The 25,024-nt window shown below is 44.4% G+C and overlaps 1 protein-coding gene across 1 annotated transcript in view; it reads right to left on the reverse strand.

Annotated features, from left to right (window-relative positions):
* Positions 1 to 22,044: 22,044 nt before the first annotated feature.
* SETD7 (SET domain containing 7, histone lysine methyltransferase) overlaps positions 22,045 to 25,024 on the reverse strand; it is a 35,630-nt gene continuing 32,650 nt past the window's right edge. Inside the window, exon 8 of the mRNA XM_040418470.1 lies at positions 22,045 to 23,254. Coding sequence (XP_040274404.1) covers positions 23,074 to 23,254 — 181 coding nt within the window. The 3' untranslated portion in view covers positions 22,045 to 23,073. The remainder of the gene's footprint in view (positions 23,255 to 25,024) is intronic.

Raw genomic sequence — 25,024 nt, forward strand, 5'->3', positions numbered from 1 at the left:
AAGTGCCTGCTGGTGATCTGACCATCTAAAATATTAGGGCAAGGGCCTGCTGGTGACCCTCTAAAACAATTATGGGTGGGGCCTGCTGCTGAGCGTACCCCTCTAAAACATTAGGAGCGAGGGGCAGCCTAATAAGCATGCTGATATGATGGAGGAGGAGGATAAGAAAAGGGAGATTGAAACCATATACCCCTTTTTTAGTGGTGGAAGAGGTGCATGAGAATACAGTGTATTCAATACACCATAAAAGCCACTTTTAGAGTGCCTTTATGTTCAGACGCTTTCCCTCTGGTGGAGTAGAGAAGTCAGGCCAATCCAGGCCCTTGTTCATTTTTATAAGAGTCAACCGGTCAGCCATTTTTAGTTGACAGGCTGATGCACTTATCAGTTATTATGCCCCCAGCAGCACTAAAATACATGCTCTGACAAAACGTTGGCGGTGGGCGGCAGGCCAGCGCCTCCAAGGCGTAGTAGAGGCTAGTTCGTTGTAATGACCGGCGTCACGCACAAGGGAGGAAAAAAGGGTAAGCCCTGCCCAAGGGAGAGGGAAAGGTGGTGACCCCTAAACTCACCTTGCGGCTGGCACCTGACTGCCCTGGACGTCCCTAGACGGGTTCCTCACCCGTGCGGCGATCACAGTGCCTAACCCTGGATTTCCCTAAAATGAGCCCTAGATAGTGAACGGGCCGGTGGGATCGCTAGTCCGCACCACTGTCACTAAGAGGGAAACACCAGGGAGAGGACAGACAAAACAGACAAACACATACAGGTCCAAAGGTTCCAACAGGGATCCGGAGGGTAGCGTTCTGGACCAACTACCAGAGAACGCAGCAACACAGCTCCAGAGGGTCAGAATAGATTGTCCAGGCAGGAAGCTCTATATCTGGCAACCAGAGAAGTGTGAGAGGGGAATATAAGGAGGTTGGGAGTGCTGGACAAGGAACAGCTGAGGAGAAGGAGCTACGGATCCCTGAGTGAGCCAAAAGGGTTTGCAAAGCAAACCCAGAAAGCTACCATAAGAAAACAGCCCTATCTTACATAGAGCGTGCAGCCAACCGCTGCAACTTCCTGACCCCGGGTATGGTGTGGTTCTTGACACCCTCGTGACATTCGTGCCACGTGTCCAGCTTGGACACCCAATACTTGTAAGGCACAGAGGGGGCACTGAGGACTCTGACACGGTACGTACTCCTTCACTATCTTCCAAAATGTTTCCCTCCTTGTGAGACCACCAGGCCAGCGCATCAGGCTGAGGGTGCTGACGGGGTGTCATAAAACAGCCCCAGCCTTGGAGAGTGTTGCCCTGCCTCTGTTGGAACTGCTGTGTGTTCCCCTCATCTCCCCTCCTCGGTTGGCCAAGGAACTACGTACTCTGAGAAGTTCTCTTTGTAGTGGGGGTCAAGAAGGGTGAACAACCAGTAATCAGTGTTGGCCAAAAATGCGTACAATGTGAGGCTGCCTTTCCCGTGACCCTAACATAAAGTCAGCCATGTGTGCCAGAGATCCCAACAGACAGGACTTTGAGAATCATCCTCCTGATGAGGACAGCAATCTCCTTATCCTCTTCTACCATCCACACTGAACAGATGGCATAAAACTTCCATGGGTACAACCCTCTGTAGCGGAGGCAACCATCTCCTACTCCTCATCATCCAATTCGCGCTGAGAAGACGAACTGAGGGTGGTCTGGCTATCACCCTGTGTACTGTCTTCCCCCATTTCCACCTCATCCACACTCAAAGCGTCCGTCTTAATTGTGAGCAGCGAGCGTTTGAGTAGACACAGAAGTGGGATGGTGATGCTGATAATAGTATTATCGCCGCTCACCATCTGTGTTGATTCCTCAAAGTTTCTTAAAACCTCACAGAGGTCAGACATCAATGCACACTCCTCGCTTGTGAAGAGCGGAAGCTGACTGGAAAGGCGACGACCATGTTGCAGCTGGTATTCCACTACTGCCCTCTGCTGCTCACAAAGCCTGGCCAACATGTGGAATGTCGATTTCCAGCGCGCGCTCACGTCGCACAACAGTAGGTGAGCTGGCAATTGCAAGCGCTGCCAGACTGGCGGAAGCTGTTGATGACTTGCGGAAATGGGCACACATGCGGCGCACCTTCACCAGTAGTTCAGGCAAATTGGGGTAGGTTTGAGAAACCGCTGAACCACTAGGTTGAACACGTGGGCTAGGAATGGTATGTGTGTGAGCTTGCCAAGCTCCAAAGCTGCCACCAAGTTACGGCCATTATCAGACACAACCATGCCTGGTTGTAGGTTGAGTGGCGAGAGCCACAGCTCAGTCTGGTCCCTTATCCCCTGCCACAGCTCTGTGGCGGTGTGCTGTTTGTCACCTAAGCAGATTAGTTTAAGCACGGCCTGTTGCCGCTTCCCCACTGCAGTGCTACACTACTTCCAGCTACTGAATGATGGCTGACTGGTGCTGCAAGATGAGAATTCAGAGGTGGAAGTGGAGGAAGAAGAGAAGGGGAGGTTGCAGTCACTAACGTAGGTGGTGGCAGAAACCCTGATGGAAGTAGGGCCCGCAATCCTTGGCATCTGTAGCACCTGTGCCATCCCAGGGTACAACTCACTTCCGGGCTCCACAACGTTCACCCAGTGTGCAGTCAGGGAAATGTAGCGTCCCTGGCCAAAAGCACTTGTCCATGTGTCAGTCGTTAAGTGGACCTTCCCTATAACTGCGTTGGTCAGGGCACGGGTGATGTTACGGGACACATGCTGGTGTAAGGCTGGGACTGCACACCGTGAAAAATATTGGCAACTGGGGACAGAGTAACGCGGGACGATCACTGCCATCAGGCTGCGGAAAGCCTCAGTGTCCACAAGCCTAAATGGCAACATTTCCAGGGCCAGCAGAATCTGAAAAGGTGCACCTTTTAGTTGCTATGGGCCTGTGGGTGGGTGGCTGGGGTATTTGTTTTTGCTTTGTTCAAAGGCCTGGCGGGGGAGGAATCCGGGGGGACTGCATCTTGGACAGGGGACTTGGCCAGCACATAACACAGGGGAAGAGGAGGCAGTGGTGTGACGCGCAGGACACTGATTTGTGGACCCGGGTGTTCGTCCACCTATTAGGGTGCTTTGATGCCAATGTGGCGGGTCATGCTGGGGGTGGTGGTGAGGTACATTTTGTATGGCACAGGTTGCAAATGACAATTCTTTTATCGCCCTTGGCAAGGGAGATTGCTGCAAGGGGGTGCTCCGGGGAACAGTTGCGGGCCTGTTTGACAACTGTGTCTCATCCTTAAAGAGGACCTTTCATCGGTCCAAACATTGTGAACTACGTATCATGACATATACAGCGCCCAAGGATCTCAGTGCACTTACTATTATCCTTGGGCGCCCTCTAGCCAAGGCCGCTTGAAGAGGGACATGAGGAGATCTTGTGCCCTGATTCCCAAACTCTTGAGCATCCACAGTCACAAGAAGATGACGGTGGGGAACTTCAATTAGTGTTTCACGAGGTAGATGATGATGATGATGATGATGATGATGAGACACAGTTGCCAATAAGTCAACCGCAATTAGTGTCTCAAGAGGTTAAAGAGGACCTTTCATCTGTCCAAACATTGTGAACTAAGTATCATGACATATACAGCGGCGCCCAGGGATCTCACTGCACTTACTATTATCCCTGGGCGCCGCTCCGTTCTCCCGTTATGTCCTCCGGTATGTTCTGGGACTTGGTTATAGTAGGCGGAGATTTAGGGGACTTGGTTATAGTAGGCGGAGTCTGCCCTTGTTCTGCTGGGCGTCTTCTTCTCCTAGGCTGTAGCGCTCGCCAATCGCAGTGCAGAGCTCACAGCCTGGGAGGTTTTTTTCTCCCAGGCTGTGAGCTCTGCGATGCGATTGGCCAGCGCTACAGCCTAGGAGAAGGAGACGCCCAGCAGAACAAGGGCAGTCTCCTCCTACTATAAACCAAGTCCCAGAAACATCCCGGAGGACATAACGGGAGAACGGAGCGGCCCCAGGGATAATAGTAAGTGCAGTATTATCCCTGGGCGCCGCTGTATATGTCATGATACTTAGTTCACAATGTTTGGACAGATGAAAGGTCCTCTTTAACCTCTTGAGACACTAATTGCGGTTGACTTATTGGCAACTGTGTCTCATCATCATCATCATCTACCTCGTGAAACACTAATTGCAGTTCCCCACCGTCATCTTCTTGTGAATGTGATGCTCAAGAGTTTGGGAATCAGGGCACATGATCTCCTCATGTCCCTCTTCAAGCGGCCTTGGCTAGAGGGCCAAATCAAGGAATGGCGCTGAAAGAGCTCCTCGGAATATCCTAGTGTGGGATCACTTGTTTGGCAAGACTCTCCATGGTGGGAGGAAAAGAGGATCAGGGTGAGGGATTCTGTTGACCAGACTCTTGGCTACAGCAGCACGGCCACTTCCCAGTCCCTTACTGCTTGCCTTGCGAATATTAAATGGTATATATGCTTGCAAGTATGTCACACACGTACAGTAGCACAGGTTTGGTAAGTGTATGTGCAAATAAAGTACACAATGTCACAGATATAAAATACCCCTTCTTTGTGGCCTCAGTAGATGCCCCCAATAATGAGCCAGTAAGAAGTGTCCCATAGTGCCACCCAATAAGTGCCAGTAAAAGTGCAACCAATAATGTGCCAGTAACAAGTGCCCCCCATAGATGCCCCCCAATCATGAGCAGTAACAAGTGCCCCCATATATGCCCCCCAATCATGTGCCAGTAACAAGTGCTCCCATAGATACCCCCCAATCATGTGCCAGTAGTAGTACCATATAAAAAAATAAACACTTATACTTACCTCCATCAGGCTGGCAGCGATGCGATACAGGCCTCTTCCAGCCTGTGTGCTGGCTGTATGTATCGCACCGCCTGCAGGCACTAGGCCTGCAGCCTATCAGAGGAACGGGGAAGGGAGAGGCCTCTCCCTCCCCTGCCGCAGCACATCTATCTGTATCGCTGTCCTGAGGACGGCGATACAGATGTCTATGGAGATGAGCGCTTCCACAATGGAAGCGCTCATCTCCCTGTGCCCTGCAGCCGCCCCCACTTATCACCAGGGCCGCGCCGCCTGGGGCCATCGCCTCACTTTGCCCAATTGGCAGTGAGGCCCTGCTAGCGCCACCTGGAATTTTGCGCTTGGGGCAATGGGCCCCCCCACGCTACGCCACTGGCCAGCGGGGCTTAAGAGGCAGCTGCCTTGGGCCCCCCAGGAGCAACTGGGCCCGGGGCAGCTTCCCCTTTTGCCCTGCGTTAAAGACGGCCCTGATCACTGCAACATAACAGCTTCCCCGATCTCAGCCGGGGAACGCAGTTACGTTGGTGGTCGCCTAGGGGTTAAAAACCTTTTTTGTAATTAATCTTATATAATGTTCTTATTTTCTGAGATACTGACTTTTGGGTTTTCATTAGCTGTGAGCCATAATCAACAGTTAGGCCTCATGCACACAGCCCTTGAATGGGTCCACGATCCGTCCGCACCGTTAAAAAATAGAACATGTTCTATTTTTTTGCGGTGTGGAGGAACGGACAGAAACACCACGGAAGCACTCCGTAGTGCTTCCGTGCCGCACCACAGCTCCGGATTGCAGACCCATTCAAGTGCATTGGTCTGCATCCGTGATGCGGGGAGCACACGGCCGGTACCCGCATATTGTGGACCCGCTGTTTGAGGGCCGCAATACGGCAATGGCCATGTGCATGAGGCCTAAAAGAACTAAACGCTTGAAATGGATCTCTCTGTGGAATAACTCTATATAACATATGAGTTTCATGTTTTGAATTGAATTACTGAAATACATTTATTCTAATTTATTGAGATGGACTAGTAGGTGGTATAAACATAAGGTGGCCATACACAGACTAAAATTAATCAAAATGGACAACCAAAACAAAAGGTTTGCCAGTTGAAATTCAAAGAGGACCTGTCACCATAAAATGCAATGTAATCTGCAGGCAGAATGATTTTAATTCGCATGAAGAAATTCTATAAATCACAGCCAGGCTTTTCTAATAAGATTTTTTCAAACCACAATAATGATACTTTTAATCAGTATTCCACTATAAACAGAGCCAAAGGTAACAGCGGAGGCAGTATTAGGCTACTTTCACACTAGCGTTCGGGGCTCCGCTTGTGAGTTCCGTTTGAAGGCTCTCACAAGCGGCCCCGAACGGATCCGTCCAGCCCTAATGCATTCTGAGTGGATGCGGATCCGCTCAGAATGCATCAGTCTGGCACCGTTTGTCCCTCCGCTCCGCTCAGCAGGCGGACACCTGACGCAGCTTGCAGCGTTCGGTGGTCCGCCTGGCCATGCGGAGGCAAACGGATCCGTTTTGACTTTACAATGTAAGTCAATGGGGACGGATCCGTTTGAAGATGACACAGTATGGCTCAATTTTCAAACGGATCCGTCCCCCATTGACTTTCAATGTAAAGTCAAAACGGATCCGTTTGCATTATCATGAACAAAAAAAAATAAAAAAATTTTTTCATGGTAATGCAAACGGATCCGTTCTGAACGGATCTAAGCGTTTGCATTATAGGTGCGGCTCCGTCTGTGCAGATACCAGACGGATCCGCACCTAACGCAGGTGTGAAAGTAGCCTTATATCACCAGGTCTGTACACAGTAATCATAGGGCCCCATAGCAAACGCAACAGTGTCTCTATTCGAGACTGAGTTCAGTGCCTGTCCTCCTCTGACCACAGCAGTGGTGTGGTCAGCCTCCATGGTATACCACTATTCGGATTATAATGCTGTAACGCAGCATGTTGGTTATTAAACCACAGACATACTGCTATACTGCTTATAAATACCTTTCTAGAAGTGTCCCTTTTGAAATAGCTCGTTAACCAGGAGGGAGAGAAAAAGGTTATAAAGCCGCTGTTAGACTCATTGACTGATGTGCTGCTTGAGGTGTGAAAACTGGCATAGCTACACCGAGCAGGATATCAATCAAGGCAGGGCACAGTCACTATTAAACCGCCCTGATGACTAGTGCCGAGTATCACACTGCAGTTTTATATTTGTTTTGCTCCCTCCTAGTAAAACAAGCAATTTTAACAAGGCTCATCTAGTAAGGTTTTTACAAGAATTATGCAGTTTTGGTCACCTCCAACAGGGATACTTACAAAGTCTCCATTATACTGTTCAGATGCTGGAAATGTGGCTCTTCTCTGGGTCGGTCTCTCCATTATGTATAGCGACTACATGCTGGAAATTAACTGACTATTTTATTGTTTTGTAGATGGCTATTGAAAATATATGGAATGAAGTCTGTGATTTTGTACTATTATGCTTGATTATGATAAATTTAGCAATTTTGATAAAATAGATGTAGAAGTAGGTAGGAACATTAGTTTGCCTGGAGCAGTTTTTATAGCAGCATGCCATTGCTATCAATATACAAGTATTATGGCAGCATCCCAATCTAATGACCAAAACTCTGCTGCCAGGTTCCCTTTAAAAATAAAGAACTTCTCACAGAAGAAGCAACTATATGTCATGATGTTCATCCATAGTTTATTACAAAAAATGGGCAAATCACTCCGTTATCTAATTTCTGAAAGAGAAGTTAGTTTTTTTCGGTGTAACTAGGACGATTGAGCCATAATGATGGTTAGCTTTAGACCTGTAAAGGGCCTATTACACTGGATGATTTTCTGAACACTTATCAGAGAAAGGTGTTCATAGAAATGCTTGTTCCCGGTAATATCATGCCGTCCACCTAACGAACATTCATTTGTAAGCTGACTTGCATCTTTCATCAGTATGAAAGATGCCCAATTATCAGCTCGTGATCAATCAGTGCTCTCCCTGCTCGAACATTGGGCAGTGTAATAGGGCTTTAAGCCATAGAGGTAATAGCTGATAATTCAAAGTAGCTATTGTGAAGAAGGATGAAGTACCATATTTTTTGCTTTATAAGACACACTTTCTCCCCCCCCCCCCAAAGCGGGGGAAAATAGCCGTGCGTCTTATAAAGCGAATACTAGAGAGCGCTTCTCACTAGTATTCTTTAGGTGCCAAGAGTAGGGAGTGAAGCGCTGCAAGCACTTGTAATACTCACCCTCCTGGTCTTCATTCCTCCCCTGTCTTCCTGGCCGGCGCTGCACTGTCCTGACCATGTACAGCGTCAGGACATAGTGCGCACACTATGACCTGACGCTGCACGCAGTCAGGTGACAGAGCAGCAGAGGCCGGGAAGACAGAGGAGCGCGACTTCTGCCGGAGATGGAGAGGAGCCGTGGCGCAGGACAGGTAAGAGATGGTTTTTATTTTAATCTCATCTGATGGGGGTCTCACTATGTGGGCTGACCTGAGGTCTGATGGGGTTCTGACATCCTGATATGGGGGCCTAATCTGATGTCCTGATATTTATGGGGGCCTGATCTGATGTCCTGATATTTATGGGGTCTGATTTTGATGTCCTGATATTTTGGGGCCCTGATCTGATGTCCTGATATTTATGGGGGTCTGATATGAGGTATGATGACATTTTTTTCCTCTTATTTTTCTCCTCTTAAAACCTGGGGTGCGTCTTATAAAGCGAAAAATACGGTATATAATATACATATTGACTGTTACGGGCAGGGTGCGTGGAACTGCTGCACCAACCAACCGATTTGACTTTGGGCTAGACCTAAGGGCGTTATCTTATCAGTCCCTTGGTAATTACCCTGTAATCCCTGCAGGGGAGCCACCAGGATGCTACCTCTTGGAATAGACCCTGTGTGATTGGAAGCTGAACCACTGGGGTCAAACTCCAGTGTGTAGTACTTAGGGGTCAGTCAATTTTCATAGTCTGGAAACCACCTGTGGTCGGGGCAGGCAGAGTATGTGCGAATCAGTGAAACTAGTCTGAGGTCAGAGCAGACAGCAAAGGGTCAGTACGTTAAACAGGGTATAGTCAGGACCCGCAGCAGAGGGTCAGAGTCAGTAAACCACCACAGGTCAGTACATGAGCAGAAACCAAACGCCACACCATCACTGGTAAACTATCAAGTTAGAAACCTAAACTTTAGGCACCCTCCCACTAAATACTCTGATGAAACTAGCCAAACCTGGGGAGCACGAGAGTGCATGTAAAATGCCCAGGCAGAAAGTGCAGGCTACAGCCTGCAGCAGAGGAGACAACATAGGACGCCTGCGGCCAAGCCCACTGCTGGTGGCAAAAGAAGGGCAAGGGTGTCTGGACTGCCAGTAAAGAAGACACTGGTTGAGTAACATGTCCCTTATGCTCGACAGAGTGGGGCAATGGCAGGCACTGGCTACCAGCGCAACATTGATTCTTAAATATTTTGCAATAGTGGCCAGTTGTGAACCTAAGGTCTGGGGCTGGACAAAGACTGCAAATGTCCCATTGATTAAGATCGTACTTTACATTGAGAAAAATTCACTGGGGAATTTCATAAAAACGTTATTGTTTTTTTTTGCCTGTAGCAACCAAACAGCACAACTTTCCTATTTTAAGAACACCATAAGAAATGAAACCTGACCTGTGATAGGTTGCTGTGGGCGACTAAGTTAATTTTTCTGTTCGTTTTCATGAATCATGACATGTCTCAACCAATGATGAAAAGAAATGCCTGCGTGTAGAAAATCCCAAGGAAATAGACATCAGCAGGGAACTATGAGGCGAGTATGCCTCTCTGGCTTTTGTTAATATTATCACCTGGACTCCCGAACAGAGGTCGTTTAAACCTGTACACCCCTTAAAGGGGTTTTCCAGGATTTATTATAGTTTATACTAATGTAATCTTCTCCTTGCCCCCCCCCCCCCAATTTGGCCTCTCCTAATCTATTTTCATCATGTAAACAACTTCCATCCTGCATATAGCACTTCCTGTTGCTCTAGCCTACCAAACACATGATGCACTTCTCCTTTCTCTGCCACAGCTTTAGTACTGCCCAGCTACTTATATATACACTCCTCTATCACTGTCCATGTTGCTGCTTTGACATGCCTGTGGACATATCACAGGAAATAAGAATGAGCTGCATGGACATGGTCATGTGACCACAGCCCAAAATGGAAGATAGCAATAAAAGGTAAAAGAAATACAATACAAAATTATAGTTACCTTCATAAATGATAATTTTAATGGATGTTGATGCAAACTGGAAAACTCTGTTAAATTATAATGGCATAGTGGTTATAAATCTAGGCGGAGAACATATGACTAGAGCGGAGTATAGGATACACAATACCCTACAACATTCTATTTACAAAAGGCTCACTAGCTCTCAATCTACAGTAAATTAAAGGGGTTGTCTCACTTTAGTAAGTTGCATTTATCACTTGGAGAAAGTTAATACACGCCACTTACTAATGTATTATTATTATCCATATTGCTCCCTTTGCTGGCAGGATTCATTTTTCCATCACATTATACACTGCTCGTTTCCATGGTTACAGACCACCCTGCCATCCATCAGTGGTGGTCGTGCTTGCGCACTATAGGAAAAAGCATCAGCCTCTCTGGACCATGGGAGTGTACAGTCGTGGCTTAAAAGTTTTGAGCTAATACATAAATATTGAAATTTGAAAAGTTGCTGCTTAACCACCTCAGCCCCCTTAGCTTAAACACCCTTAACCACCTCAGCCCCTATAGCTAAACACCCTTAAAGGACACTGACAGGCCTTTGAGCATAGTTAGCTCTTTATATGCCCCCCTAGGGTCTTATAATAAGTTCCCAATTCATATAAGTATTATCCCTGTGCGCATTATAAAACGTTAAAAATAATCTTTATAATCACCTCTCCTTTCTGCCCAAGGGGCGTTCTTTGCGGCGCATTTGTGCCCAGCCGCGTCCCAACTGCCGGGTCCTTAGACACGCCCATCTCATTAGTATTCACTTCGCTGGGCGGTATTTCTCAGTCCCCGACATTCGGAGATCATGCGCATGCGCCCGGCACCCTCGCCGGGATCACATTGCGCCAAGTGAATACTAATGAGATGGGCGTGTCTAAGGACCCGGCAGTTGGGACGCGGCTGGGCACAAATGCGCCGCAAAGAACGCCCCTTGGGCAGAAAGGAGAGGTGATTATAAAGATTATTTTTAACGTTTTATAATGCGCACAGGGATAATACTTATATGAATTGGGAACTTATTATAAGACCTAGGGGGGCATATAAAGAGCTAATTATGCTCAGAAGGCCTGTCAGTGTCCCTTTAAAGACCAGGCCACTTTTTACACTTCTGACCTACCCTACTTTCACCGTTTATTGCTCGGTCATGCAACTTACCACCCAAATGAATTTTACCTCCTTTTCTTCTCACTAACAGAGCTTTCATTTGGTGGTATTTCATTGCTGCTGACATTTTAACTTTTTTTGTTATTAATCGAAATTTAACGATTTTTTTGGCAAAAAAATGACATTTTTCACTTTCAGTTGTAAAATTTTGCAAAAAAAAACGACATCTATATATAAATTTTTCTCTAAATTTATTGTTCTACATGTCTTTGATAAAAAAAAAAATGGTTTGGGTAAAAGTTATAGCGTTTACAAACTATGGTACAAAAATGTGAATTTCCGCTTTTTGAAGCAGCTCTGACTTTCTGAGCACCTGTCATGTTTCCTGAGGTTCTACAATGCCCAGACAGTACAAACACCCCACAAATGACCCCATTTCGGAAAGTAGACACCCTAAGGTATTCGCTGATGGGCATAGTGAGTTCATAGAACTTTTTATTTTTTGTCACAAGTGGAAAATTATGGTTTTTTCTTTTTTTTTTTCTTACAAAGTCTCATATTCCACTAACTTGTGACAAAAAATAAAAACTTCTATGAACTCACTATGCCCATCAGCGAATACCTTGGGGTGTCTTCTTTCCAAAATGGGGTCACTTGTGGGGTAGTTATACTGCCCTGGCATTCTAGGGGCCCAAATGTGTGGTAAGTAGTTTGAAATCAAAATATGTAAACAATGACCGGTGAAATCCGAAAGGTGCTCTTTGGAATGTGGGCCCCTTTGCACACCTAGGCTGCAGAAAAGTGCCACACATGTGGTATCGCCGTACTCAGGAGAAGTTGGGGAATGTGTTTTGGGGTGTAATTTTACATATACCCATGCTGGGTGAGATAAATATCTTGGTCAAATGCCAACTTTGTATAAAAAAATGGGAAAAGTTGTCTTTTGCCAAGATATTTCTCTCAACCAGCATGGGTATATGTAAAATGACACCCCAAAACACGTGGTATCTCCGTACTCAGGAGAAGTTGGGGAATGTGTTTTGGGGTGTCATTTTACATATACCCATTCTGGGTGAGAGAAATATCTTGGCAAAAGACAACTTTTCCCATTTTTTTTATACAAAGTTGGCATTTGACCAAGATATTTATCTCACCCAGCATGGGTATATGTAAAATGACACCCCAAAACACATTCCCCAACTTCTCCTGAGTACGGAGATACCACATGTGTGACACTTTTTTGCAGCCTAGGTGGGCAAAGGGGCCCATATTCCAAAGAGCACCTTTCAGATTTCACTGGTCATTTTTTACACATTTTGATTTCAAACTTCTTACCACACATTTGGGCCCCTAGAATGCCAGGGCAGTATAACTACCCCACAAGTGACCCCATTTTGGAAAGAAGACACCCCAAGGTATTTCGTGATGGGCATAGTGAGTTCATGGAAGTTTTTATTTTTTGTCACAAGTTAGTGGAATATGAGACTTTGTAATAAAAAAAATAAATATATATATCATCATTTTACGCTAACTTGTGACAAAAAATATAAAATTCTAGAAACTCGCCATGCCCCTCACGGAATACCTTGGGGTGTCTTCTTTCCAAAATGGGGTCACTTGTGGGGTAGTTATACTGCCATGGCATTTTCCAGGGGCCCTAATGTGTGGTAAGTAGGTAAATGACCTGTGAAATCCGAAAGGTGCTCTTTGGAATGTGGGCCCCTTTGCCCACCTAGGCTGCAAAAAAGTGTCACACATGTGGTATCGCCGTATTCAGGAGAAGTTGGGGAATGTGTTTTGGGGTGTCTTTTTACATATACTCATGCTGGGTGAGAGAAATATCTCGGCAAAAGACAACTTTTCCCATTTTTTATACAAAGTTGGCATTTGACCAAGATATTTATCTCACCCAGCATGGGTATATGTAAAATGACACCCCAAAACACATTGCCCAACTTCTCCTGAGTACGGCGATACCACATGTGTGACACTTTTTTGCAGACTAGATGCGCAAAGGGGCCCACATTCTTTTTATGAGGGCATTTTTTAGACATTTGGATCCCAGACTTCTTCTCACGCTTTAGGGCCCCTAGAATGCCAGGGCAGTATAAATACCCCACATGTGACCCCATTTTGGAAAGAAGACACCCCAAGGTATTCAATGAGGGGCATGGCGAGTTCATAGAAAAAAAATTTTTTTGCCACAAGTTAGCGGAAATTGATTTAATTTATTTTTTTCTCACAAAGTCTCCCTTTCCGCTAACTTGGGACAAAAATTTCAATCTTTCATGGACTCAATATGCCCCTCACAAAATACCTGGGGGTGTCTTCTTTCCGAAATGGGGTCACATGTGGGGTATTTATACTGCCCTGGCATTCTAGGGGCCCTAAAGCGTGAGAAGAAGTCTGGAATATAAATGTCAAAATTTTTTTACACATTTGGATTCCGTGAGGGGTATGGTGAGTTCATGTGAGATTTTATTTTTTGACACAAGTTAGTGGAATATGAGACTTTGTAAGAAAAAAAATATATAATTTCCGCTAACTTGGGCCAAAAAAAATGTCTGAATGGAGCCTTACAGGGGGGTGATCAATGACAGGGGGGTGATCAGGGAGTCTATATGGGGTGATCACCCCCCTGTCATTGATCACCCCCCTATAAGGCTCCATTCAGATGTCCGTATGTGTTTTGCGGATCCGATCCATGTATCCGTAAAAATCATACGGACATCTGAATGCAGCCTTACAGGGGAGTGATCAATGACAGGGGGGTGATCAGGGAGTCTATATGGGGTGATCACCCTCCCTGTAAGGCTCCATTCAGACGCCTGTATGTGTTTTGCGGATCCGATCCATCTATCAGTGGATCCGTAAAAATCATGCGGACGTCTGAATGGAGCTTTACAGGGGGGTGATCAATGACAGGGGGGTAATCAATGACAGGGGGGTGATCAGGGAGTCTATATGGGGTGATCACCACAGTCATTGATCACGCCCCTGTAAGGCTCCATTCAGATGTCCGTATGCGTTTTGCGGATCCATCTATCAGTGGATCCGTAAAAATCATGCGGACGTCTGAATGGAGCTTTACAGGGGGTGATCAATGACAGGGGGGTAATCAATGACAGGAGGGTGATCAGGGATTCTATATGGGGTGATCACCACAGTCATTGATCACGCCCCTGTAAGGCTCCATTCAGACGTTCGTATGCGTTTTGCGGATCCGATCCATCTATCAGTGGATCCGTAAAAATCATGCGGACGTCTGAATGGAGCTTAACAGGGGGGGTAATCAATGACAGGGGGGTGATCAGGGAGTCTATATGGGGTGATCAGGGGCTAATAAGGGGTTAATAAGTGACAGGGGGGGTGTAGTGTAGTGTGGTGCTTGGTGCTACATATTGCTGAGCTATCTGTGTCCTCTGGTGGTCGATCCAAACAAAAGGGACCACCAGAGGACCAGGTAGCAGGTATATTAGACGCTGTTATCAAAACAGCGTCTAATATACCTGTTAGGGGTTAAAAAAATCACATCTCCAGCCTGCCAGCGAACGATCGCCGCTGGCAGGCTGGAGATCCACTCGCTTACCTTCCGATCCTGTGAACGCGCGCGCCTTCACAGGAAATCTCGCGTCTCGCGAGAGGACGCGCCGGTGCGTCCAGGCGGAGTGAATCAACCACCTCCAGGACGCGTCGCTGCGTTCGGCGGTCCGGAGGTGGTTAATGACCAGGCCACTTTTTACACTTCTGCACTACACTACTTTCACCGTTTATTGCTCGGTCATGCAACTTACCACCCAAATGAATTTTACCTCCTTTTCTTCTCACTAATAGAGCTTTCATTTGGTGGTATTTCATTGCTGCTGACATTTTTACTTTTTTTTGTTATTAATCGAAATTTAACGATTTTTTGCAAAAAAATGACATTTTTCACTTTCAGTTGTAAAATTTTGCAAAAAAAACGACATCCATATATAAATTTTTCTCTAAATTTATTGTGCTACATGTCTTTGATAAAAAAAAATGTTTGGGTAAAAAAAAAATGGTTAGGGTAAAAGTTATAGCGTTTACAAACTATGGTACAAAAATGTGAATTTCCGCTTTTTGAAGCAGCTCTGACTTTCTGAGCACCTGTCATGTTTCCTGAGGTTCTACAATGGCCAGACAGTACAAACACCCCACAAATGACCCCCTAAAGTAGACACCCTAAGGTATTCGCTGATGGGCATAGTGAGATCATAGAACTTTTTATTTTTTGTCACAAGTTAGCGGAAAATGATGATTTTTTTTTTTTCTTACAAAGTCTCATATTCCACTAACTTGTGACAAAAAATAAAAACTTCCATGAACTCACTATGCCCAATCATGAAATACCTTGGGGTGTCTTCTTTCCAAAATGGGGTCACTTGTGGGGTAGTTATACTGCCCTGGCATTTTAGGGGCCCAAATGTGTGCGAAGTAGTTTGAAATCAAAATCTGTAAAAAATGGACGGTGAAATCCGAAAGGTGCTCTTTGGAATGTGGGCCCCTTTGCCCACCTAGGCTGCAAAAAAGTGTCACACATGTGGTATTGCCGTACTCAGGAGAAGTTGGGCAATATGTTTTGGGGTGTCATTTTACATATACCCATGCTGGGTGAGATAAATATCTTGGTCAATTGCCAACTTTGTATAAAAAAATTGGAAAAGTTGTCTTTTGCCAAGATATTTCTCTCACCCAGCATGGGTATATGTAAAATGACACCCCAAAACACATTCCCCAACTTCTCCCGAGTATGGCGATACCACATGTGTGACACTTTTTTGCAGCCTAGATGCGCAAAGGGGCCCACATTCCTTTTCGGAGGGCATTTTTAGACATTTGGATCCCAGACTTCTTCTCACGCTTTAGGGCCCCTAAAATGCCAGGGCAGTATAAATACCCCACATGTGACCCCATTTTGGAAAGAAGACACCCCAAGGTATTCAATGAGGGGCATGACGAGTTCATAGAATTTTTTTGCCACAAGTTAGCGGAAATTGATTTTTATTTATTTTTTCTCACAAAGTCTCCCTTTCCGCTAACTTGGGACAAAAATTTCAATCTTTCATGGACTCAATATGTCCCTCAGCGAATACCTTGGGGTGTCTACTTTCCGAAATAGGGTCACATGTGGGGTATTTATACTGCCCTGGCATTTTAGGGGCCCTAAAGCGTGAGAAGTCTGGAATATAAATGTCTAAAAGTTTTTACGCATTTGGATTCCGTGAGGGGTATGGTGAGTTCATGTGAGATTTTATTTTTTGACACAAGTTAGTGGAATATGACTTTGTAAGAAAAAAATAAAAATTTCCGCTAACTTGGGCCAAAAAAATGTCTGAATGGAGCCTTACAGGGGGGTGATCAATGACAGGGGGGTGATCAATGACAGGGGGGTGATCAGGGAGTCTATATGGGGTGATCACCCCCCATGTCATTGATCACCCCCCTGTAAGGCTCCATTCAGACGTCCGTATGTGTTTTGCGGATCCGATCCATGTATCCGTAAAAAACACACGGACGTCTGAATGGAGCCTTACAGGGGGGTGATCAATGACAGGGGGGTGATCAGGGAGTCTATATGGGGTGATCACCCCAGTCATTGATCACCCCCCTGTAAGGCTCCATTCAGACGTCCGTATGTGTTTTGCGGATCCGATCCATGTATCCGTGGATCTGTAAAAAAACACACGGACGTCTGAATGGAGCCTTACAGGGGGGTGATCAATGACCGGGGGGTGATCAGGGAGTCTATATGGGGTGATCAACCCCGTCATTGATCACCCCCCTGTAAGGCTCCATTCAGATGTCCGTACGTGTTTTGCGGATCCGATCCATGTATCCCTGGATCCGTAAAAAACACACGGACGTCTGAATGGAGCCTTACAGGGGGGTGATCAGGGAGTGTATATGGGGTGATCACCCCCGTCATTGATCACCCCCCTGTAAGGCTCCATTCAGTGTAAGGCTCCATTCAGACGTCCGTATGTGTTTTGCGGATCCGATCTATGTAGCCGTAAAAAACACACGGACGTCTGAATGGAGCCTTACAGGGGGGTGATCAATGACAGGGGGGTGATCAGGGAGTCTATATGGGGTGATTAGGGGTTAATGAGTGACAGGGGTGGGGGGTGTAGTGCAGTGGTGCTACTTATTACTGAGCTGCCTGTGTCCTCTGGTGGTCGATCCAAGCAAAAGGGACCACCAGGTAGCAGGTATATTAGACGCTGTTTTGATAACAGCGTCTAATATACCTGTTAGGGGTTTAAAAAAAAAAAATCGCATCTGCAGCCTGCCAGCGAACGATCGCCGCTGGCAGGCTGGAGATCCACTCGCTTACCTTCCGATCCTGTGAACGTGCGCGCCTGTTCACAGGAAATCTCAAGTCTCGCGAGATGACGCACAGATGCGTCCAGGAGGAATGAATCGACCGCCTCCAGGACGCATCCGTGCGTTAGGCGGTCCGGAGGTAGTTAAGTTTTTATAATAGCAATTTGCATATACTCCAGAATATTATGAAGAGTGATCAGATGAATTGCATAGTCCTTCTTTGCCATGAAAATTAACTTAATCCCCAAAAAACCTTTCCACTGCATTTCATTGCTGTCATTAAAGGACCTGCTGAGATCATTTCAGTAATCGTCTTGTTAACTCAGGTGAGAATGTTGACGAGCACAAGGCTGGAGATCATTATGTCAGGCTGATTGGGTTAAAATGGCAGACTTGACATGTTAAAAGGAGGGTGATGCTTGAAATCATTGTTAACCATGGTGACCTGCAAAGAAACGCGTGCAGCCATCATTGCGTTGCATAAAAATGGCTTCACAGGCAAGGATATTGTGGCTACTAAGATAAATGCTTATGTGGTACTTCCGATTCAGACTCCTCTGTTTTTAATATGCAAATGTATTTTATACATTCCTTGAAGGAAAGAAAGGCAACATACAGCTGTTCCACCAAGTTCTTCTAAGCTCTTATAGCAGAGAGAGGTAGTTGGGCAGAAGCTGCTGCCTTCTTCTTTGTGTGCTTATCTTCTGCTGAACGTAGGGCAGTGGGAGGATCCAGGAAGAAGCAGGGGAAGGGGCATTTATTTTAAAACATGATTTCCCTAGTAGAATCCCATAGTCATGTTTAAAGTTTAACAATCTGAGTTTACAAGTTTTTATAGCCTAAGGCCGCATGCACATGACCGTGGTGTGTTTTGCGGTCAGCAAATCGTGGATCCGCAAAACACGGATGGCGTCCGTGCGTGTTCCGCAATTTGCGGAACGGCACGGACAGCCTTCAATAAAATGCCTATTCTTGTCCGCAAAGCGCGGACAAGAATAGGACAGGTTATATTTTTTTAGCGGGGCCACGGAACGGAGCAACGGATCCGGACAGCACACGGAGTGCTGTCCGCATCTTTTGCGGCCCCATTGAAGTGAATGGGGCCGTTTTGGCGGCTCGGTTGCGGACCCAAACAACGGCCGTGTGCACGAGGCCTTAGCTGAATGACAGCAGTTTTTCAAATGGTTTACAGCTTCAGTCTTGAACTATTGACTATCCATTCCCTTCACTTATACAAGTGTCTCTAGTCCTGCAAAAAACATATTTACTTAATCAGTTATCAGTGAGAGGCTAGGTTAACCATGGGCGTTGCGTTCCCTGTAACAGCGGAACACAACACAATGGAAAGCATGCTTCTTCATGGTCACTTAACGTGTTCGTTTTGCGGTTACGTGACGCACTGCATGCATTGGCCTTTATTCTTACAGTAGAGAATTAATTATAACTTTTTGTGAATTGGGACATCTAAACTTGCTCTTTTTTTTATTCCAATTTAAATTTAGTAGGAGTCGGTTCATTTTTGCCGACTCCGGGTACCCAAAATTGCCTCTGACTCAGACTCCTACTCCACAGCCCTGGTCGTAACCATGGAAATGAGCAGTGTATAATGTGATAGAAAAATGAATCCAGCCAGCAAAGGAAGCAATATGGATAATAACAATACATTAGTAAGTGCCTTGTATTACCTTTGTCGACATGATAAATGCCACTTACTGAAGTGAGACAACCCCTTTAAGAATCCTGCACCTCCTGGGTAAAGAATTGCTTGAAATAGAAATAATACAAGCTCTCAAAATTTCTAGAAGTCCACTTTATTACGTATCCAATTGTTAAATAAGGTTACAATCCTAAACAGGCAAACACTTTTCTCTAGTTTGTACTAGAAACCTGAATAAATCCGTAACATAATAAAGACATTAAAAAAAAACACATTCATATTTGGAGATTTTTTAAGTTACAAACCATACACTATGAAAACTTACCGCCAACCAACCAACGCTCAATCATACAATACACAACCCCATATTATAAAACCAGTTATGTCTCAAAATGTTATTACAAATGTAACCCTGTGTGAACACCTACAGTTTTGTTCCTTATAATCCAAGGGTTAACGCTATGTTTTGACCAGAAGACCACTGTTGGCATGTTCATGACCTGAGTGTGTGAACCTGGAGGGTAACAGCAGTATAATGTGTGAGGTTTGCACAAGGACCAACACATTCACAGAATCTGGAGAAAGCTTCAGGACTTCCTGCCCTCAGTAGGTATATACATAAATCAGATACCTACCAACAAATAAGCAAACATTTTAAAGTAAGGAGGCACTGGTTACAATACTATCAAACTGGTGATCAAAAGCTTACTGTATAGGTCAGCCCATTAGCAGTCTAAAGTAGCAGGAATACTAATAGCCTGGTGATCTACCATATGACCACCATCATTCCAAAACCTTTCTTCTATAGTATAAAGATGGTGAACCATGTACATTTCACAATGTAAAACCTTAAAATATACAGGATGATTCAAGAAGGATGGTGCAAAAGTATAGTCTTCTGTCAGACAGTTTTCATGAATCTGCAAATGAAGAAAATAGAAGAAATGCTCCAGCACCACGATGAATGAAGTAAAAAATCCCGGTCTTTATTAGCACCAAAAAAAAATTCAGGTGGATACAGCAGTCAAAGCATAACACTGGTGCCCCCCCGGAGTTACCCGGATCTACGCGTTTCGAACAGGTGTGTTCTTAGTCATGATCCTAAATGTCTCGTATGTTTCCAGCTGAAATACCAACCACCGGCCATCAGCTCCGCCCATTCAGGGAGGGATATAGTGGACTTAGGCGGGTAGTAAAATCAGCCAGGTCCATACGAGACACCTGTGCAAACCTCATTATAAGTTACATAGTTTACATCCCAGAGTGCTACATTCAAAATTCATAAAATACAAAGAAAAAATATACATGAACAAAATAGTGTTTCTTTAAATATATATATATAGCTAACATAAAATCCTTTATAATCTTGTCTCCCACAGATGATCCTTGCATTGCTATTATTTCATACAGATTAAATTGTACCCTTACGATAGTTTAAATCTGTACATAAAGGGTCAAGTTTAAGATGGTGACCTCACAGCAACAAAAAGCTTTTTGCGTGTTGGAATTTGCGAGAACGGTATCGGTTGTGACAATGCAGCGAATTTTTCACAATAAATTAGGTAAATATGCTCTGCATAGAAACTGTATTTTGAGTTGGGTGAACCAATTCGAAACCACTAGCTGGTTATATCCTGGGAGAAAGGGACAGTGGACAGGATTTGAAACGTACAAGCATAGTCACAGAAAAGTTGACCAGGCTGACTAGTATGGAACTACAGCGGCCACAAACCAGAGTATGGCATTTTACAAAAATGTCTGCATTGTAATCCATACAGATTACAAATTCTTCAGGAGCTGAAACGGGATGACAAACCGACATGACTATTGCACCGATTGGAAGAGGACAAAATCGTTGACAGTCTGGTGTTCAGCGATGAGGCCACCTTTAACCTCAGTGGGAAGGTCAGTCGCCACAAAGTTAGAATTTGGGGCTCAGAAGACCCATCACATGAGGGACTCATCCAAAATAAATGTATTCTGTGCAATGAGCAGGCGCAATGTCCACGGTCCCTTTTTTTTTTTTTGCCAAGGATATGGTCATTGGCCACTCCTACCCGTTATGTCAAGGAAATAGCTTATGCTGCAGACAGATTAAGATTTGCCAAAATGTAGTCTATCAGCAGGCTGGTGCCTCTCCTCATTTCCAGTTGGATGTGCACCGTTACCTGAATGAAACTCTGCCGGAGCCTCGGCCACGTTGGATTAAACAATTCACCAATGTTGCGCTGGCCTCCACGATTACAGATCTAATTACCTGCAAATTATTCTGAGGGGCTATATCAAGAACTCAGTGCATATGCCCCTCACAAGAACCTGAGACAACACATTATGGAAAAAGTGGAGGCCATATAGTGTACAGATAAAACTTGGGTAGACAGTGGGTCTTTTCAGGTTAATAAATTCTTGTTACGTTCTCTGAGTTCTGAATACAGAGGCTATAAATTTGCACCATTCTTTTTGAATCCCCCTGTATAATGCTCTGTTCACATCGAATTTGGGCTTTACGTTTAGGCACACACAGCAGAGAAATCTCCTGGTATATGGCACTGTACGACACACAGTGATAGGTCTCATGCAAAGGAACAACCAAAAACTGTATATTTTTTTTCCAGTGGCCCACTGTATAGAAGATAACAACAAACTGATTTTTACTAAACAGTTAAAATATATACTGCACGCTTTCGTTCAGGTCCATGAGACACTATGGATATGTTCTTACGCTCACAGTCAGTTGAAGGACAAGAAAAATTAATTCACATCAAGAAAAAAATAAAAAATAAAAAAATAATATAATATATATATATATATATATATATATTATATCTCTCTTCATTACATATGCATCACTAAGAGATCAGTACGTTAGAAAATAATTTTAGGCTGTGTTCACATCACATTATGTGAACATGTTTATGTGCTGGGAAGGTCCATGTGTTTATGCCAAATATAGCAATAGAACACCTACTGGGAGGCCAAATAAGTGTCCCCTTGGTGACATTATTTTTTCTTAACTCTGTCAGAGCGTGCAGCACAATGTGCTTTCCTATACAATGGGATACTGCAAAAAAAAAAGTGTAGCCAATTGCCAATATACCGTACATTATACCTCTGTATAGGCATATATCAGGGATACCAGTTGAGGAATACTCCAGACACATTGCCCTGATGTGAGGGGAACAGAGTCTTACAGATAACTCACATATTGGTCTGGTATTTCTAGCCACGTACATTCACAAATGCACTGGCGCTCCACATATTATGTAATACACAACATAGTACATTATGTGATACAAAACGTATACCAAAAGCTCTCAGTTTCCCATACCTGCAAGGGCAGTTGTACCACAGACTGATTTATCAGAGGCTTTATTTTATTCAGTTTTTTCCCTAATTAGATAGAAAATATCACATTGTATTAAAGACAACAAATACCCTTTGCCTTCTCTAGTTTGCATGTAAGATGCTAGTTTATTGCACAAATTTAAAATTAAGTTGCTTTGTAACCATCTCAATGGCATATAAATAAAAAATAAAAAAACATATTTTGGGTCCTAATATGTATGCCCTATTTCCCCTCTGGCTTTCTGATGCCTATAAAATGTAAAAATTATAAAATACCTACCAAGCCTCTCAATATTTGCCTAATAATAAAATAGCTTTAGCATTTTTAAAGTGTAGGACATAGTCACAAAGCTAATGTGTATTCTGAGTACAAGTTTAATAATAACTAGTAACATCACAAGATGGAGATTAGTCTACAGTGATTCTGAGAGGCCCCCTGAACGTCCAGAAACCTTCAGTAGAAACAGAATGCACAGATCCAGTTACCCGAAGCACAGAAGAAAAAAAGGGTGGTTCTTCACTTCTGCTGAGTCAGCTCAAACTCCATTAGCTGCTGCTGATACCATTCTGGTGCCTCTAGGCCATTTTTTCCTGCCGAGTTGTGGTCGTAGCCATAGGCCACAGTAAGTTCTTCATCCTTTTCCACTGCCTTGATGGTTCGGACACACTTGATAGGTCCGAATCTTGGATGGACAAACCTTAAGCAGGCAGATTATACAGAGATTAGCCAAATATAAAAGGAAAATACACATCTACAACCCTGTTAATGTTGTAAACACACAGTAAGTGCTGGATTTACATCTCAGAAGCCTGTAGGCAAAGACTGTCTGGCCAATAACCCTACACAGCTTCTTCCGGAGCATGGTGTTGGCAAAATTTGAGTTGGATGATCGTGTTGACTGTGGTGAAAAGTGAATTGATTCCGTTCATCAATCAGCCTCCTTGAGCAGCAAGTGCCTGGCCCGGCTGCTCAAGAAACTTCCCGCTTGACTGACAGGGCCAGACATCTCTCCTGGCCCTGCCAATCTTGCAAACCGAGTAGCTGTTCAAGCGCAGAGGATCTACTGCTGCTACCTGAGCAGTGCAGAAGCCGACTGCGAATGCGCTGCTACCCTTCCAGGTGTACCCAGATGAAAGTGGCGCAGATCCTTTGCGCTTGCACCGCTACTTGGAGCAACGCCATTGGTGGAAAAATGACAGGGCCAGACATCTCGCCTTTAAAATATTCTACAATGATGTGTGCAAAGACATACAAATACAATATATTCCTGAGATATGCTCTTGAAAATGTTTTTGTATGTGTCCTATGAGGACAATTGTATTTCTGCATATAGAACTAAATGAGGATAAATGTGATAATGGGTGGTAACAAGCCACCCATTATCACAGCGCAGTAGAGAACGGAGTAAAACATCCTCAGAAGTACAGCCTGAAGGATAGATGCAATGCAGAAGTATATTCGGCACAGTAGCAGGAACTGTCTGGCAAAGACGGTTCTCAAGGGCATAAGACACCTGGTACAAGTCAAAAACAGGAAGCTTCTATTAGCAGCAACTTTGTCAGTTTTGGCACAGGACAAATTTAACTCCTTCCTGAAGCAGCCATTTTTTGTTTTTGCTTTTACTCCCTGCATTCCAGGAGCTATAAAACTTTTTTTTTTTTTTTTTTTTTTTTTTTTTCATTCACATAGCCAAATCGGAGCTGTTTTTTGGTGTGGAACAAGTTGCACTTTCTAATGGCATATAATATAGTGAGAAACTGGAGAAAAATTCGAATTAGGGCAGTATTGAAAAAACACAATTCCACCATCGTTATGTGGGTTTCATTTTTACAGCATTCTCTATTTGGTAAAAAATTTTTAGGGAGGTGAAGAGACCAAAAAAAAATACAGAATTAGCCATTTTTATGAATTTTTTCCATTATGAGATAAAAAAAAAAAAAAAAAAAAAAAGTATACATTTTAATAGTTCAGCCATTTTTGGATGCAGAAATACCAATGATCTTTATTTTTTATGGTTCATTTTTATTTGTAAAATGTGGAAATAAAGTTCCTAATTCTTGAACTTTAAACTTTTTTTTTTTGTTTTGTTAACTTCTTTTTCACATTTTAGTCCCCCTAGAGAACTGGATTGCTCTACCATAGACTGCAACGATTTAATCAGCAAGTTCCTATCAAGCTCTGCCACAGGCAGTGTAAGCTGTGGTGACTGGGACTGGTTCTGATCACGGACTCTACTACCAGCGGTCTGCTGCGGCTATGGCACCTGCTCAGCTCCTGAGCAGGTGTCATCTTTAAAGAGCCGACATCCACAGTACATGTACGGAAGGGATGTCGGGAAGGGCAGAAAACTATCGTTACATGGCGACTGTAGACACTTTGACCACTGGGGCTTCCATTTTGCCCTAAGCCTAGGGCTACATCGCAGTATCATGATGCTACAACACAGCAAAATGAAACTGAATGTGGT

This window comes from Bufo bufo, chromosome 2, assembly GCF_905171765.1.
Source record: "Bufo bufo chromosome 2, aBufBuf1.1, whole genome shotgun sequence".
Classification (NCBI taxonomy): domain Eukaryota; kingdom Metazoa; phylum Chordata; class Amphibia; order Anura; family Bufonidae; genus Bufo; species Bufo bufo.